The 19,760-nt window shown below is 36.1% G+C and overlaps 1 protein-coding gene across 2 annotated transcripts in view; it reads right to left on the reverse strand.

Moving 5' to 3' along the window:
• Nucleotides 1–19,760, reverse strand: part of ca10a (carbonic anhydrase Xa) — a 216,958-nt gene that overhangs the window by 183,760 nt on the left and 13,438 nt on the right. The window contains exon 3 of one of the 2 annotated variants that reach the window (XM_016468887.1): nt 5,693–5,767. The exons of the other annotated variant lie outside the window; for it this stretch is intronic. Coding sequence (XP_016324373.1) covers nt 5,693–5,767 — 75 coding nt within the window. The remainder of the gene's footprint in view (nt 1–5,692; nt 5,768–19,760) is intronic. 2 annotated transcript variants of the gene reach the window in all.

The raw sequence follows: 19,760 nt of genomic DNA on the forward strand, positions 1-19,760 counted from the left end.
TCACGGAGAAAGATGCTTAGCACAACTTCCTCCATCTGCACCCCCTTTTTTTCTGGCAATGTACAGAATTTGTTTTGGCTGCCTTGCAAGTTGTGACAATTGCAGATTTGCAGCCATGTGCATGATATGTGATGCAAGAGAGGGTTCAAAAGTACTGTGAGATGCACAAAATCGTTTGTGATAATATGCATTGCCGCATAAAACAATTTCACATGTCATCTGATAAATTTCAAAGCACATGGACAGAAATTAAATTAGTTTTCAGTGCAGCCCAACATATTTCTAGTGGCTACACATGCTCTGTTTCAGACCCAACTCAAATAGAGCTCCAAAGGCCATTTTTCTCTGTCCTTAATTACTTTTTGACCAGTGGGTGTCAATCCGTAAACCGCTTGCAAGTGCTTGACATGCAGGATGTACCTGCCTATTAGCATCCTTCATTGATTTTGTGAAGCTTAACCACAGCTTAAATTAAAGCTTTTGTTGACTCTCCAACATTACATATAGAGATAGATAGATGTGCAATATATGACTGTACAAACAACCTGTAACATGCTTACTGTCAGCCAAAGGTCAAATGTCAACAATAAATCAGTCAAAGCTTCTTTACATGGCACATATAAATATGAATGTGACTACGTTCAGATTTTTTTACTTGCTTTTAACTAGTTTATACTTAAAACAAGTGTACAAAAACACTTGTATGAAAGATACATTCACTGAAAACGTAATATCTTATACAGTGTTGCTTCCCAACTAAACTTAATTTGTTTCAAGGATTTTTAGATATTTTAGGAATAGTTTAGGAATAGGATTTCTTTAAGTGTAGAGGAGGCACCAACAGATTATTATTTTTTGTGTTATGGCAGATAGGCCTAACTGATAAAAGGATGATATTAAAATGGATACTATTTGCACTATTTTATCTAAATATTATATTAAAAAACATAATAACAAAGAGCTAGACAAAAAACAAACAAACAAAAAACATCAACTAAAATTAGTCATTTTAACAGTACTTAATATTGTGAAATAATTTGGTTTAAAACAACCGCTGACTATTTTAATATATTTTAAAATGCATTTCTGCATTCCTGTGAATTTTCAGCAGCCATTGCTCAATCATTGCTCACGGAGTATGTTTACATGGACATCAGTAATGTAATTATTTACCTTATTCTGAATAAGACAATATTGTGATTAAGGTGTTTACATGAGATGCTTTTAAAATATTCCTTTCATGTTTCAGTTTTACATGTTATAGTACATAGATTGATTAATGGCACACGTCATTACGTTCCCACGCGACGTTATCCGACGTTCCCTCCAGAATTTCACGTATCAACATACAGTTCGTCTTCGGTACTATACAGTTTTGGGTGTTTCATTTTTAATTTTACTAAAGCTTCAAGTGCAGTTAATTATATGTCATGCTATACGTGCAAACAGACGACAACGGATAAAAATGTGCCTTCTTTCTTGAATCCATGCTCTTTTGTTTACCGTCAAATGGTTGACCACGGACGTGTGTGTATCCTGTTGCAAATTGCGGCAAAAAGTCCTACACGACGGTAATAGTGTGATTAAGGTGTGTACATGTCTATACCGCACTTCAATAATGCAACTAAAATAGGAGTACTCCACATGTCTTAATTCGATTTGTGTTTACTTCGAGTATGACTTTAGCCGGATTAAAGTAATAAAAAATCTGTTTACATGGTAGATTCTTAATTAGAGTATTGTCTTAATTGTGTTAATATCGGAATATTGTTGTCCATGTAAAAAAGGAAAACTTGAAATCGCATCATATGACCCCTTTAATCATGTTAATATCAGAATATTGTTATCCATGTTTCTGAGTGTCTTCAGAAATCATTCTAAAATGCTGATTTGATGCTCAGGTAGCCTTTCTCATCATTATCGGAGTTTAAAAAATTAAAATAAAAACGTGCTACTTATTATTTTACTTTTTTCTAGATTCTTTGATGAATAGAAAGAAATAACAGCATTTATTTGATATAGAAATATTTTGTAACATTCTCAATGCCTTTACTGTCACTTTTGATAAATTAAATGCATCTATGCTGAACAATAATAAATGTGAAATGGATGAAATAAGCATGCAATTAAATATCCAATATTGACCGATACTAGGGATGTGACGAGATCTCGTGGCACGAGATCTCGCGAGATCCGACTGGTCTCGCGAGAACGTGCCGATATCCTTGCAAAACAATTTCCAGTTTACATTAGAGCTGCACAATTAATCGTTTAAAGATCGCGATCTCAATTCAAACACCCTTATTCTTTAATATCTTATTCCTGAATGACAACAATTCAGCTATGTCTATTACGACTGTTTCACATCGCAAGTGTCAGTGGAGCGTGAGAAGCACGTTTTGTCGCTGCCCATGTTAATGAATCATTCATGGTGCTGCTGATCCAGAAAGAGCAACACAAACAGTCTTTTCAACCACACATCATTATTTCTGTGTTACAGACATTTAAATAACAGAAGTACTGGGATAAAAGTTTATAGTTTGGGTATAAACACTTATTCTCTTCAGTAGCGATCAAAATGAAAGTATCATTCTTAACACTTGTATGTATTGTACCGCTTATACTCTTCTGCCAGGAGGTGGCGACAACTGCCTGTTTAAAAAAAGTATTTGTCATTGAATCATTCATTCAGGAGATTCATTCCAATTGTGAAACAGGTCTTTATGAATTGAGACACTGACTCATTCATTTCATTTTTTTTTTTTCAAATATATTTTTTAAAGACTTAAGCAATGAACATTTTGTCAGAACCACTAGTAAATTATGTTATTTTGTTTAGTTTTCTAATCTTTTTTTCTTCAGAATCGTGAGAGAATCGTGATCTCCAATTTATATATAAAAAACATGATTCTCAATTTATCCAGAATCGTGCAGCTCTAGTTTATATGTTGTTTATTGCTGTATATAATTCATTAAAATAGAAGTTTAATTTCATAAAGCACAAGTTGATTTCAAAATGCACCTACATTTTTTGCATTTTGTGTTTTTCACTTGAATAAAAGACTATTTTTGCCTAAATATTTAATCATTGAGGATTTCTTTAAAAAAGTCTTAAAATCTCGTCTCGTCTCGTTCTCGTGAACCCAGTCTCGTGTCTCGTATTGTCTCGTGGGATAAGTGTCTCGTCACACCCCTAACCGATACTAATAAAATAATTAGAATAAACCTCTAATATAGACTGATGACCAATATGGTACTGATATATTGTGCATCCCTAGTTATAATCCATGAAGTGGTCTCCAATGGAGGCTCACAGTTTTCTGCTCACAATTTTTTCCAATCGTGCCACAGATATACTAGTACTGTATATAACATGATGCCACTGACTTCTACTCTGATTTGGAGATGGATCTATGACAGGATGTAAATCACTAGAATTTCTTTATTTCTCACTCTTTTACAACAAAATCAGGCTGCAGTGTGCAATATTTAAAGCCATGCTAAGAACACTGCCGAGAGTTGTAGCCCATCAGCCAGCAGTGGTCAGGGGCACCGTCCATTCCACTGCGCCACAGGCACACACAGATCACACTGATGCAACATACAGTACAGCTTTTCAGAAACACGAACCGTGGGGCTCATAGATAACAGGCACTTTAGCTTGCTGGGCACAGAGCATTAAACAATCCTCAAAATACAGCTGCCCCTTCCCTAACACGAAGTCCTTCCCACACCTCTGGTGAATAAACAGGAACCAGATTGCCAATCCAACACCCCTCTCAGCAGCTCAAGATGGTGTGCATCTAAGCCCAGCGTGATTTTCCACAGGATGTGACTCTGACTTAGAGACAAATGTTTAAAACATTTTTCCAGCTTCATCTCTTTTAAAATCCTTCTTTTTACCCTCCCTCATAACACTGAACAGTGTAATCCTCTAAAAAATATATCAACGATCACATAAAACCATAAATATAAATAAGGTATCATAAACTATGAGCTTGGACATCTGGCTTGCTCATGTTATATAGGTTGATGCCCCTTTGCTGACCCCAACAGACCCTCATCATGCCACTATTCCACAAAGAGGTTTATAGTTTATAGAGAGAGACAGAAAGAACAATCGGTGAGAAATAAATTTCATCTGCAGATAATGGGTCTCATTCACTAACTGTGTGTACGCACATACACTACATTTAACTGACCGAAAGCGACAGTAAAGGCATTTATAATGTTACAAATGATTTATTTTCCAAATAGGAATAAACGCTGTTCTTTTGAACTTTCTATTTAAATAATCCTGAAAAAAAATGCATCACAAGTTTCCACAAAAATTTGATCTATTTTCAAAATTAGCAATAAAAAGAAATGTTTTTTGATTATCTAATCAGCACATTAGAATAATTTCTGCTGGATCATTGACAGTGAAGTCTAAAATAATGGCAGCTAAAAAAAAAAATTAAATCACAATTACAAATTATTATGATTAATAATAACTCACATCCCTATAACTCAAGTCAGAACATCTTCATTAGCAGCACAATTTACAATGATGTCTGACTTGTGCTCAAGCATCAGGAATTACTTGGACAGATTCTTGAGCTTTTAAACATTTCTCCTTGATCTGAACATATGTAAAATAAAACCAAGGCCAGAATTTTTTGAACAAAGACAGAGGAATCCTACATGCATTTCAACATGTCTCGCATTTCAGTTTCTGCTGTTAACTCACCCTCTTTGTTTCAAGAGCTCTAATCATGCATCATGCTGTAAGTCTAAATATAAGTAACAGTGCGATCAAACGCTGATTTTTAAATGGCATGTTGTATCCATGCAGCTTGACTTCCAGGTAAGCAAAGGGAATAATCAATCTCTAACAATCTCTACAAGAAATAATGAATCAAAGTCAGAATCATTCTAGTGAACTGGTTCGTGCTTGTGGTTTCTGTAAAAAAAATAAATAAAAAAAAAACACTGATTCCAACACTTATAACACACTTTTGGAGTTAAAGGAATAGTTCACCCAAAAATGAAAATTTGCTTCAAATTTACAAACCCTCTGGCCATCCAATATGTAGATGAATTAGTTTCTTCATAATCCATAATAAGTCCATCCCCTGCTGTCCTCTCACTTCAAAATCCACAAGCATATTTGTTTAGAACGGTTTTGGATGCTATAAATGGTGCTTAACCTGTGCATATTTCTCTCCTGATTGAGACAAGATGACTTTTTCAATCGAGAAAGCAATATTATGGATAGAGGACTCGTATTTTACCCAGAAGTAACAGTTTGAAGTTAAAAACATCACGTGGATTTGTTTATACATAAGTTTTTTTTTTTAACTTCCCAAAATGTTAATTGATTGACTGGAGTTGTGCGGATTGCTTGTGATGCTTTATCAGCTGTCTGGCACCCATTCACTGCAGAGGATTCATTGCTGAGCAAGTGATCTCAAAATCTATCCCAATGAAGAAACAAACTCATCTACATCTTGGATGGAGTGAGGGGGATGAATTTTCAGTAAACTAAATTCCTTTAAACTATTCCTTTAAATAAAAAAAGCTGCTAGTGACATATAAGGACTAAATGATTGACAAAATATCAATTAGAACTCATGTAGAATCCATGTGCGTAACATGAGCATAGGGAATGCCACACTTGAACACTGATAAAAAGCTTTTGTAAAATGATTACCTGGAACAAAGCTCCCCTGAACAACTTCTTTGTAAGCCCACCATCCCTCATGGATTTTAGGTGGATTTGGCTGAGCTGTGAGAAAAGAAGAGGAAAATTGAAGTGATTTAGCATTAATTATAGAAAACCATTTGTATTGAATGACCATTCACTGTTTTCTCTGTCATTTTCCGTTCAAAAATGATTTCTGGCAAACAGCCCTGCAAGAGAAGCACAAAACAAACAAAACTGGAATTAAAAGCCTCCACATTTGTTCCTCAAACATTAGAATGGAGATGCATTCTGTGTGAACCCGACAAGAGATCCGACTGAACCAGGGCTGTAGTTTATAATTGAAGTGACCAAGTAAGGATCCCACTGCTAAAGGAGGTCACGGCCTGAAATTACAAAGCAAGATTTTAGGATATTGCATTTACACCTAAACTTTCTCATCCGTACTGCTACTGGAAAACATGACTATGGGGCCAGAGGTGGCAAGGCTGCCTTTTAATGGAACTGGAGGAGGGTTAATCCTTCCATCAAGGACAAGAACTAATGCAGGAGAGTGGTTCAGTTTCACAAAAAGAGGAGGTGGCTGGAGAGGTGAAAATGCTTCTACCTCTTAGAGGCTCTACTGCAAAAAACATCAAACACCATGGTGAAGCTAACAATTTCACTGAGTACTACTTTATCGTAATATAATGCTGCTGAAACCCTAAATCTGAGGTTGACTACAATGCTAAAACTGCTTGATACCTATGAATGAGGATCACTTCTGGATGTTGACAGACTTTTCAGACTGTATTAACGCTTCTGAATAGTGATTTTGAATTGCTTCTCAAATTTGTATTCCAAAACAGCTAGTGGTATTGGATTTACAGTGACACCTACTGGAGTGGATGCATCATTATACAAGTAAAATTCTGAATTTTTTACTTATCTTGTATTGCTTTTTTTGGTAAATGGAAAAAAAAAATGAGTAAAAGTATATTTAATGTGTATTGCAGACATTAGAGGGATAGTTCACTTAAAAATTAAAACAATTCTGTCATCATTTACTTTACCTCAAGCCGTTCCAAAACTGTATGACTTATTCTACTTTCTTCTGCTATATAAAAAAATATATGGGTAATCAAACAGTTTGTGGTCCCCACTGACTTCCAATTTATTAAGGCTGCATGATTAATCGGAATTAAATCGCAAAGGCAATAAATCGCGATTAGGCAGAAGCTGCGATTGTCATGCGTATCTTTCAGTGAAGCACGGTTCTGTGATCAGCAGTAAATCTCCATCCGAAGGCCAGAGGGCGCTCTCACGCTGAAACTCCAAATACGCCTCGCAGAAGAAACCCAGGAAATCCCTATAGCGGTTGCTGAATAAACAGAATATTTAACTGCTTTCATTAATTCAACGTGACTAATAAACACACGACTACGACAATATATGGTTTATCTGAGTTCGTCTTATTATAATTTTTATTATAATAAAGTATATAATAATGCAATGCTAATCAAAATAGCCTTTATCACAGCTTAGAATACTATGAAATATGTTGCGTGCTTTATTCTGTGTAAGAAGCTACATCATCTCACAGAAGGATTTATTTCAAACACTCGACTGACGTTATGAATTGAGTTTGAAGTAAAAACATGTTTCTAAATGTGGTATTCATAAATTGCGTCGATTATGAACACAATTTTGCGTAGCTTGTCATTGAACTACAGCTCTGTGTAGTAAATGCTGCTCCATCTGAAAGCTTGTGCTGGAGGCTTTACTGACAAGATGTGCATGACATTCACATTCGATTAATTGTGCAGCCCTACATATTTTTTTTTTCCATGGTCAGTGATGACAAGCAACTATTTGTTTACCCACATTCTTCAAAATATCTTTGTGTATTCCGCAGAAGAAAGTAACTTATACAGGTTTGGAACAACTTGAGGGTTAGTAAATGATGACAATTTTCATTTTTGGGTGAACTATCCCTTCAAGTAAAGCTTATTTAATAAAAAGTTTTTGTTTTATTCAAGCGTTTTGCTTTGTTTTTTGTTTTGTTTTTTCCCCAAATACATTGACTATAACCTAGTGTTTCATGTATAGTTAAAGGATTCAGGTCTTACACCCTGCAAATAGTACATTGAAAAATGTATGGTTATTACGGTAGTAACTGTTTGAACATGTCAAGGCCTACAAAACTGTGAAAACTACAAAACTTTATATCTTATCACCATTTGATGAACGTCACAAATCTCTCTCCCTCTCCTTGTCTCAGGTATCCTGTCAGGATCTATCTTCAAGCAGAAGTTAGTATGGCGTGAGAGGCAATAACAATTCATCAGCCATGTTCTCCTGAGGGACAATGGCGTAATAATACAGGAGAGCTTTAGTGGAAGCTCCAGGACAAGCATCAGACACTGCATCAGACCATCTCTCTCCCTCTCAGTGAGGAAAACAAAGCTCCCATCCCTGCAGCTCAAAGCTGCCGTCATTAGCAGGACAGAGACAGGATAGGAAAACATAACGCCAATTGATCATTTCTGAAAGCAAAAGACTCAAGCACTCCAGACTTTATGCAACAAAAGCTTTCCATAGAACATCCAAGTGTAGTGTTTTTATGCCTATTGTGATTAAAATTTGATTTCTGATGGCTTTCATGTAAGTGTGTATACGGCTGCAAGCTTACAGGGACCAAAGAACAGTTGTGATTGAATGTAATTCATTGCACTCAGATCTTGTGTGTGTCCCAGTTCAATGTGCAGGGTTGCATGAAAATGAGACATCACATATTTCATTATGACAGCAGTTTAAGAAAAGCAGCTAAGTTCTATTCCATTTCCCACACAGCTTGGCGATGCCCCAATAACATATTTACTGGCTTTAGCAGAAAGAAATGCTTCAAATCTATAAAGCGAAAACGAAGTCAGAGGTCATTCAGAATATACATCTAAAGCTGTTAATTTCACAATGTTCTGTCCGAGAGACTTCGGCGTGCTGGAGGTCCAGTCAGGATGTTTGTGGTGACATCTGCATCGCTTTGCTTCCTGTCAAACTAATCAAAGGGGGGGGACAACAATTATTAAATAGACAATGGCACACATCTGATGGAAGACGATACATAATCGCCAAATTAAGTCTGAACTGTCTCTAAGGGACGGTATCAACGGTATCCAGCAGGGTTTACACGTTATACTTTAATAATGGCATTCAAATGATTGGCTTAATAATAACATTCAAATGATTGAATGCTGCTGGCGTTGCCTTTTCAGCATTTTATAAATGGTGCCGCTTCCCAGCCGCTGACTTGCTCATGCATTATTCAAAGTTGGGTAATCAAATGAATAGATGAGGGCGGTTGCAGCACAGAGGTAACAAACCTATTGAATGTCTGCAGAGTTAGTGTCAATAGATCAAAAAGTAATTAACACAAATTTTCTGATCCCTGTTCCCAATGGAGCGACCCCCCTGCTTGGTAAAGGATTTTTAAAGAGGCACTTCACAACAGCTAAACATAAAAGGCACAGAGGCAAATTTGTCTACATTTGTCACTACTAGAGATTAGAGACGTGCATGAGTAATTAGGTAGGCGAGTACTCTTTCTGTACCAACTACTGTAGTTCACTAACACTATTTAAACAGATGGATTTTTCTTTACACATTTGCCTGCTGTAGGTAGGCCTGGGTGATAAATACGGTATCGATATTTATAGACGGAACACCTTCTTCGATAACGATAGAAAAAATATTCGATATAGCGCACGATATAGGCACGTGCTATGAGTGACGCACACAGCACACACAAACAGGAACACATGCTGAAATTAGTGCTGTGCCTGCCTGTAATGAGGAGATTGTAAATAAAGAATGAATATTAGTCGAATTTAAAATAAACATTTGCAATGTTAGGTATGCATCAGAAGCTGTAGGCATCAATGAAATGTACTTTCCCAATGAATCTCTCGCTCTAATCTCACAGTGCTTTCAGGTGCATCCAAAGCTATGTCCACATGAATCGGAATAAATTTGAAAATGCATCTTTTTCTCTACATTTTGGCCTACGTTTGGAGACGGCGTTTTTGTACAGCAAAAACTGAGCTTTTTGAAGGCACTATCCCAAGGGGATACATTTGAAAACGAAGGTATTCGAAAACCCTGACACATTTAGTAATGTGACAATGTGACAATATACAGTATATCTATGGTTGTTGCGGCATTGTTGTGCCTGGTATTCACTTAATAATGTTGCTAAAGATAAACGTTACTTTGTACAATCTTCATATTACATCCTGCAAATATGTCAGAATATTGATCAGATGACAGTTGCTTTTAAGGCCATGCACTGAATGTTTATTTTGAATGTGACCTGGATGCACCAGTGAGTAGTGGAGTATTTTGCTAATAAAATGATAATGTTAGAAGAATAGAGTTAGAATTTTACTCTGTCTGGTCTCTCGGTATCAACTCAGTGACCATTTACGACACTGCAAGGCGATTTAAGTGTTTTCAGACATGTCAGTGTGGACGAGTAGGTGGACGAGGAGATGCTTTAAAATGTTACTGTGGATGAAGAGCATTTTAAAATGAAAATGTGGATGTAGTGCAAGTGTAGCAATATTTTAATTATTGGAATATTTGGTTTCTGCAGAAGTCCTGGGATATGACCAGAGGAGGATATGTTAGAGCGGAGTAAGACAAGCATTAAGTAAATGATCTTTTTTTTTTTTTTGAGTTAGAGAACAGACCAACAGAATTGCTCAAAATGCCCATCCATTGTAGAACGATTGGATGAGAAGCAACATTATTCAACCAAATGGTTTTTTAGCATTTATTCGATGTTGGAGAAGTTCTGTTTATGTTCAGATACGAGTAATGCATGCTCATTATTATTAGCATCTATCTGGCATGAGGGATTCTTTAATGTGTATATTAGAGACCACAGTAAATATAACATTTTCACAGCTGCAGAGAGAACTGTGCCTGTGGGAGCACATGCAATTGTGCCCCTGATACACATGAAAATAAGGCACTACAATTTGAGCACAAGGTTTGCATTTTCCTGCCACATTTAGTTTCCCTTAGTTACAGCATATTTAGAAACAGGACAAGCTGACAGACATCTAAGTCTTAAAATACAGTTTAATAAGGGCATCATAAGGATGCCCCTGAGTTTAATTTAAAGTTGTGTTGTTTCCACCGGTTTACCCTGCTGTTTAATGCTTCTTGACTAAATTATGCTTTACTCAGAGTATAACAAGGACATCTGTACTGTATTTAAGATTACTGTACACAACTGATCTGTTGATCTTTACTCTTTAGTATGCTTTTATTTTAACTATTTCAAGTATTAAAGCTACACTGTGTAATGTTTTGTTGTTTGAAATTAACCAAATTTCACAAATCCATCTTCTAAACTGTGCTTTTCCCTAAACTCAAATATCAGCACTGCCAAACTTTTGTAACATTTTAAAATAATTTATTTCTACAAGTCAAAACAACAGCAGCTTATAAGCTACTTATCTGCTTATAAAACATTTTCCAAATAACGCAATTTTTGTTATTTGAGTTTTGATGTCATTAGTGAGATTCAAACTGATAAGGGCACAGCGGTGCACCTCAAGCCAGCAGATTCACCTGCACAGAATAGCAGAGCTAAAGTACAACTCACGTAACTACCAAAACAACGTTCCTCAGCAAGTAACTTGTAGTAACCGCTAGAGGGCCAAGCTTTATATTTAATGTTAATTTTGCTTATATTAACTTTTTAACATTTTCAGACATCCCACCCTAAAAAAAAACTCATTTCAGGGAGGTAGCATTACTACAACAAACAAGGGCTGCGTTTCCCAAAAGCATCGTAACCCTAAGTAGATTGTACAACCATTGCCACCAGTGGTCTCTAAGATCAACTTAGAGAAACGCAGTCAAGGTCTTAAGACACATTTTTTAAAAGTTACATTTATTTTAACTTGAGTGTCACATTTTTAGAATGACATGTCATGTGTGAGATGCAGTAAATGACACAAGCCACGAGTGCAATTATCAAAAGACACCGATATATTTCTCAAAATATTTTTCTTTTGTGTTCCACAGAGGAAAGTTACAGCATGAGGGTAAATGAGGGTGGAGAGAGTAAATTAAGACAATTTTAATTGGGGGGGGACTATTCATTTAAAGGTCCCCTGAAATGCTTAGAAACACGCAGCGTTACTCTATGTGTTGACGTCATTTGAACTGAAACAGGAAGACAGGGCGGGACATATCAAGCAGCCCCGCCCCTTTTTAAAATAGCCAATAGCGTTCGTTTATATCACAGCTTGGTTCAGAGCCATTGAGCTCCGTAAAGCCGCATTTGACAGGGTATGCCAGCCACAATCTCATCCATATTGCTATAAAATATAGCATTCTGTGTAGAATTCAAATAGCTCCGATACATTTTGTGGTCTGCACCGACTCACGCATGTGATCCGCTCCGTGCTATCGTGTCTCTGGGCCGGAGCAGAGTGTGTGTGCAGTGCGGTGGTTAGCGTGACACAGCGCGAAACCAGACTTATTTTTTTCCTCAATGGAAAGCATATGACGTCAAAAAAATCGTTGAGCCGTTTTGGCGGAAGTGACGAACTGCAAGCTTTGAATGCTTATATCTTCTAAATGCGAATTTTGTCACTGTTTTGGAGCACACTGCCTTACAGATAACCTTAAGACTAACATATTGATACTAACACCCAAAAAACTTTAATTTTGATTTCATGGGGACTTTAAGGCTATACACCTTTAGACTCTCACCTTTACTACAGTCCAATTATTGTTCTAAAAAAATCTAGTTTCAGTCACCTTCTTTTGGTAACTTACACAGTTTCTGACACTTTTTCACATATTTTGAATTTATTCATTAAGCGCCTCAACACAAAGAGTGAGCAAATCCCATGTTCAAATCCAATATGTATTATTTTTTACTTCTTCCCATCTATAAGACAACAAAATGATTACAATAAGGTTAACTTAGCAGAATCAGATATATATCTAACACTTTCTTTGTACTACCCGTTTAAAAAAAAAAAACAATTTATATACAGTACACAACTCAAAGTATTTTTCCTCAATGGAAGTGGAGAATAATAGAAGAGAATTGGTACTCTACTACTGCATACATTTATATCCCTGCTCCTTCTAAAGAGCATTTCAAACCCAAATGATAAACTACCTACACATAGCACTTCCAGAAGTCTCAGAGAAACTAGGTGATGCTGTAAATAAACACTTCAAAAACTAATTGTCAGAGGCGACCATTAGTATTCATCATGGAACTGAGGCAGTCCCGGGGCTCATCCATGCAGGGTGAAAAGAGAAAGGCGCAAATGCCGCCCATAAATGAAACCTGACCTTGCCGACAGCTGTGCTTACTGACTTATGAGATAATTGTCTTTCGGCCCGTTTGTGGCTCCACATTATGGATCCAGCTGCACCAGTGTAATGTTGCAGGGCTCATCCCCGGTGGACTCTTTCAATCAAGCCCAAGCATCCTGAACCGTTTATCAATATAAAAAGGCCAGGCGATATGCTGTATGTGTAATCACCCTTGATACATTTCATCATTCCTCTGTGCCACTGAACGGACCTCTGAACTGGCTTCTTCAAAGCCATGGCATAATCGTTTTAGAAGTAATATAAGGACTTTTCAGCAGCAATGATATTCTGCACATCAGAATTAGGGCTGCAACTAAAGATTATGTTGATGATTAATCTATGAATGTTTTTAGAATTAATTGATTATTTTCTGATTATTCAATTAATCCTTTAGTTAAATTTGATAAATTAATAAATAATAACCATAGCTTCTGCCATTAATCTTTTAACGTTTTTTTCATAAAAATACCTATTGTTTAGAATTTAAAAAAAAAGTATTGAAAAAAAGTCTTGAGTTTTGTTCATTTTGCAGATTTAGGTGGCTGCTTGAATACAAAGCTGCATTAACGAACAGTTAAAGTCTCAACCGTATTCTAACTCTAGTAACCATAGCAACATTAATAAATATGGCGATGCCCATTACATTAGGAAGTTTTATCGCAATTGACAGCATGTTACTAAATGAACCTAATCAAGGCGTGAGTTCATCCATCTTCGAATGAACACAACTCATTTCTTCTCCTCCATGAGCAAACGAAAACCTCATGTTTAACACGGAACTTATAAACACAGGACGTAATTAACACAATTACACAGTTCAGTGTGGCTCTCACATTATATGATATGGCAGACAACTAGCTGTTCAGTGTGGCTCTGTTCATACAGCGCAGATTGTCCGAGAATGAGGTCCTGAAAAATGCACAGGTGTCAGTTTGGTTATAGAATGCGGTTGTCATGCTAGAAAAAAAAGGGGAAAAAAACTGTATGAACATAACTGTATTAAGCGACATTGCCATACTAGCCATTAGCATTTGTTCTAGGGATTCTTGTTTTGTGTGAAAGGGATTGGGGATGAACATAAACTTTACAACACATTCTACGAAAATTGGTGTAATTTACATAATGGCATGTTGTTTCAGACACAGCTTCACCTGATCCACAGTTGATTTAGAAGTTCAGCAGGTTTTCAGGATTTCAGTCTATTTTTAAATATGTCATGTCTGGTTTTAATGAATTGCATGCTTAATTAAATGAACTGATTCAGGCTATTGAAAAAATTCACACTAAAACTGTCAGAATTCAGGGACGGTGGGAGTAACTTTATAGAGAGCACGACTTTAGAAACATTACAAGCATGGTTATTTTAACATTAATCCAACTTTATCTAATTATTAGGGCTGTCAATTTAACACGATAAGTTAATTAATTAGTTATGGATAAATAACGCGATTAAAATATTTTAATGGCCCCCGCCCCAGACCTGTACATCATCTTTAATTTCATACAGCTCGACAAACATGATCCAGGGCAACATCTCACTGTGTGTTATGTAGTCCATAAATTTAATTACGTGTCCCTAAATTTCAAGATATTTTCCTCATATTTATATCATATAAAAAGCGATATCACACGAGCAGCAAGAGCAATATCACACGAGCTCAAAGTCAAAGACTATAGAATGGGGAAAAAAAATGCAATGCTCAAAATGGCCGCTCTATCGAAGGAAGCCCCGGCTTCTGAGTAAAAGAGCCAATCGATAAAGTCAACACGTCACTGCAGCTGCTGTTAGACGTCCATGCTATAGAATGCTATAGAAACAGTCAGCATTCTGAGACGCGCATTGGCTGGTCTAGCTTGAAAATAAGCTTTTTTTTATGCTATTTGAGCAAAAGAAACAACATTTATGAGACAGTTGTTGTCAGATTTCATTGGTGATTTCAAATATGAAATTAATTTAATTACCAAAATAATATTAATAATAATAATAATAATAATAATAATAATAATAAACATTTTCATATTAATAAAAAATAAAATTAAATAAATTAAATATAATAAAAAGAAAAAAAAATCTTTATGTTCCAGGGTTTATGTTTGGCCGTTGTAGCCTAAACTTTTATGTGTAATCATTTTTATGTTGAATCAAAACAAAACACTTCTTTCCAAAGCTAATTTTTTAATGACTATTTGATACTTTTATCGTTTAACACAGTGATGGCTTTAAATTATCTTCCGGGTGTATTTTCACAGCCAAATTCCATTTGCGATTAATTCGATCTATTAATCGCCACATCATGTAACTAATTAGATTAAAATTGATTGACTGCTTATCAATATAATTATCAATATATTTCACCATATTTTCTCTAATTTTATCTATAGAGTTACATTTTCTGCATGGGAGAAAATGAAAAAAAAAAACATTAATTAAATGCATTAATTTGAATATTCTACATACAATCATGTAGCCTACATATACCATGCCTACAACTGTTTGATGAGTTAATACATTACAAGAACTTTGCAAATTAAGATTTGATAAATAAAAACATTTACCCACCATGGATAAAAGTGCATAAAAGCTCTTCATGTCTTAATGCAGTTGTCCCGCTCATTAAAAAAATTAAAAAAAAATTAAAAAAGAGCGTATGTATGAACCCTGATAGCTAAATCGAAGAACCATCTGGTGTGACATAATTTCTAACAAAATCAGGCCGAAATAAAGTTAATTTCAGGAGTTCAAAAAAGCTTGCCAAAGCGAACTTTCTTGAAAAAGGTGTGCTCTGGGGCTCCGCCTTCTTTGACGTGGAAATTCTCTCTGGTTTATTTCTTCTGTTCAATCTGTCGAGTCAGACTTTCACGAGTAAAAACATGAATACACTGTAGAGCTGCTTTATGGTAGAAAGTTGTAATTCTAATTGAAAGAGACACTGACAGTTTTTCCATGCTTCATACTGTAAAGCTCCTTGTTTTAAAGCAACCAGTTGTATAAATAAACGTAATGTGACTTGACTGGAGTGCTGAATTGCAGAGCTGGTGCAATAATATCCACATCGCTATGATCAGATGCTTTCGTAACCGCTGTTTTCTCATTTTTGTTGTATGTTTATTTTGTTATCGAGAGCAGCACATATTTACATATTCATCGAAACACCGCTCCCAGCAGCATGGGTTTCTGGGTAGCATCAGGATGATCGCTAACAGTATACTATACTGCAAAGGTCTTTTAAACTTCTTTTTACCCCAAACGAAACAACAGGGAAAACAATTGCAATGAGTATATTGGGACCTTAATGGTCTGTATCCTGTGATTTAACAAAAGATTTAATACTGGAGGGGGATGTTAGCTCTGATGGCCTTACCATGACCCAAGCAGCAGCACAGTCTTAAAAAGTTATTCTACTATTAATAAATTATATGACAGATGGCATGGTATGAAACACACACCCACTGCCTTGACCAGTAGAACAACAAGGAGAACTTGGCACTTCCCCCGAGAAATGCATCAAGGCAATACGTGAGAATGGAAGTTTTACTAGCAGATAAACTTTATCAGTATTACAGGAGCATTTGCAGTGATTCTCCTCAGAGACCCACACACTTTTATCAACAAGAACACTATCTGCATCTGTATAATGCACTCAGGTTCACTTAGAACAATTCATTTGGCAATTTCCATAATATCTAAACATTTTGAACTGTGACATTAAGCCCCTCATCCCGGAAGGGAAACCGATAAACAACCAAATCACTAAGGGGGATGCTGACAGTCTTGCAACTCTCAGTCTCTTCTCTCTCTCGGTCCACATGCACAGATGCAAACTCACAGACACATCTGCATGGGATTATCAGATTAGTCGGCTGAGACTGTTGCCCAGTGTGGGCATGCAGGATCACCCAGCCACAGTTAAAGCCTCTGTACTATAGATATCAGTGCTTAACATGCCAGCCTTCAGCTGTGGCATTGCCCAAACATTAAAAACACCTTCTCGGCATCACACACGTGGCAGCAGCAAGGCTTCTCTTGTAAAGAGAGCCAAGATTGCTGTCAGGCTGTGGCGAGCGTCGCTTGTTGAGCTAAGAGTGGCCAGGTGCACATTGTGGATGATGAGCCACAGGGCACCTGAGAGCTAGTGAAAACATGTCATGGTCTCTTGCTGGTGTGGGTTTGTGACAAGATTCATGGCTGGGTTTTTACAAATGGCTATGCTTGTTCCATGTGACAGTCAATAGTCTTAGCTACACCCACCCATCAGGGAAGACCTAGCTAAACACAGCTGCTCCTAACCCACGGATGATTTAGAAGGTTTTCAGCCTTTCATTTTTTTAAATATGGCTTGTGTCTAGTTTGAAGTTTTCTAACTAATTAATCAAATGCTTAATTAAATGACATGCTTCTTAGGCTAATTAAATATTCACACTAAAATTGGCAGGATTCAGGGAAGATGGGAGTAATTTTGTAGAGAGCATAACATTAAAAAACATTACAAGCATGGCTACATTAATGAGAAACATTACTCCAATTGTATCTTAGTATCTGTATTTTTAGCACATTTTCTCTAATTGAATCTATAAAATTAAGTAAAATTTTCTGCAAGGGACAAAATAAAAACATTAATTTAATGCATTAATTTGAATATTCTATTTAAAATCAGACACATATAATATGCTGTGCTCACAACTGCTTAATGAGTTAAAACCACAAGAACCATACAAAGTAGGATTTGATAAATTAAAACATTTAACCACTATGGATGAAAGTGCATACAACCTCTTCACATCTTAATAATGCCACCGTAAATGCCTCACTCTCAATAAACTAGAGGTGCTCTTTAAAAGAACAGTATTCAGTTCTGCTTAATCGAGTTCTTCAGGAATAAATAACTGACTTTTCTCATTTTCAAAAGGTTTGAAATGTATTTGAATGATTACTAAGAACTATGTTGGACAAAATGTATGTATACTTCTATCAATTAATTGAATGGAAAAACAACTTAAATAGATATTTACAGAAGTCCAGATGCTCATGGACTTTAACACTCATTCTTCCAATTACCTGGATGAATGCATTGCACTCTTGTGTTTTCATAATAAGCAAAGGCACAGTGCAACAAAGCAGGACTGTAACCTCTGGTGTGTTAAAACTGAGATTCCCCTTCAAGGGAACTCGGCACTGCGTCCCCTAGGGCAGTGTTTCACAACCACTGTTCTGCGGCACACTAGTGTGCTGTGACAAGTTGTCAGGTGTGCCGTGGAAAATTATCAAAACTTTCTCTCTCTATTATATTTCGTAATTATTATTTTAAATCAATGCTATTGGTCATCTTTACGTCCGTTTGTGGGTTTTACAAATATTTAACCAATGAAAAGCATTCAAAAGAGCTTGTGACTAAACCTTGTAATGCCATTGGATCCTCAAACTGTCAGCAAACCTCATAACTCCCAAATGTATTCATCAACACAAAACTGAGTGCCCATATAGCTACAATAAACTTTATAACCTGTAAATTCATGAAAACGTAATGCGATGCATTCACTGCTTCAGACGTGGCCATTCTAACGATGGACAAAACACATATTGCTGTCATTCGCTGGTCAAAAACCTCGTAGGTAGGCCTGTCACGATAACAACTTTTTGTTGTGCGATATATTGTCCAAGAAATAATTGCGATAAGCGATATTATTGTCATTTTAAAGACCATTTTATGCCACTGAATATATCATCATAATGTAACAGCATAATAATGCAAGAAGGCCTACACACTTCCAAATGACAACAAACTTTTAATTTTTAAGAATATTTAGATTATGGAAATTAAGTATCAAAATATTATATACCTTAAAAAACCTGAATAAATAGTAAATAAACATTTTCTAATAAAAAGTGCAAAGTAACAAGTAGAAAAAGAGAAAAATGCACAAAGAACTTGTATGGAGATTTTTCCATCTACAGATTTTTCCCTGACCTTCTTTTCTCTGTGAATTAAGGGTGCACACACTAGGCTATTGCTGAAAAACACAATCACTACTTAGCAGTCAGATGTCCGTCAGATACTTAAACAAGACCATATCTGCAGATAGATGAAATTTTTTTTGTAGAAACATTTTTTAAATTTGAACTAGCACCTCATGACTACACGACGTTATGTACGAGAAGCTGCAAAAGACACAGGCGCAAGTGAACGTACAAGAATGTAGAAAACATGGTGACATTCATTTTTAAGTAAATATAATGGATGATATATTGCGTCACCAAAAATTATTGAGGTCATGTACATATATTGCGCGATAAATCGATATATTGATTATTGCGACAGGCCTACTCGTAGGTGTCTGATCATTTATAAAGCCACGATACCACCTCTGACAACGCAATTTAATTATTTAAAAAAAATTAGTTTGTTTTTACATTTCCTGAAAGTGGTAGTGGCCCGACAGCGACGATATGTAAATTTGTTGTTTTATCATCACCAACAACATAAAGCTACCTATGACCTTGTGTTCCTATACTTGAATGCCATCAGCATTAGGGGTGGAATGGTTCAACTTACTCACGGTTCGGTTTGTATCACGGTTTTAGAGTCACGGTTTCGGTATGGTTCGGTATGTGCTATGTTTAGGCAAAAACTATACTGTCAAATAAAAATAAAGAAAATAAGAATAATCTATCTAACTACAAGCAACAGCA

This window comes from Sinocyclocheilus anshuiensis, unplaced genomic scaffold (assembly GCF_001515605.1).
Source record: "Sinocyclocheilus anshuiensis isolate Anshui unplaced genomic scaffold, SAMN03320099.WGS_v1.1 scaffold1190, whole genome shotgun sequence".
In the NCBI taxonomy this organism is placed as follows: domain Eukaryota; kingdom Metazoa; phylum Chordata; class Actinopteri; order Cypriniformes; family Cyprinidae; genus Sinocyclocheilus; species Sinocyclocheilus anshuiensis.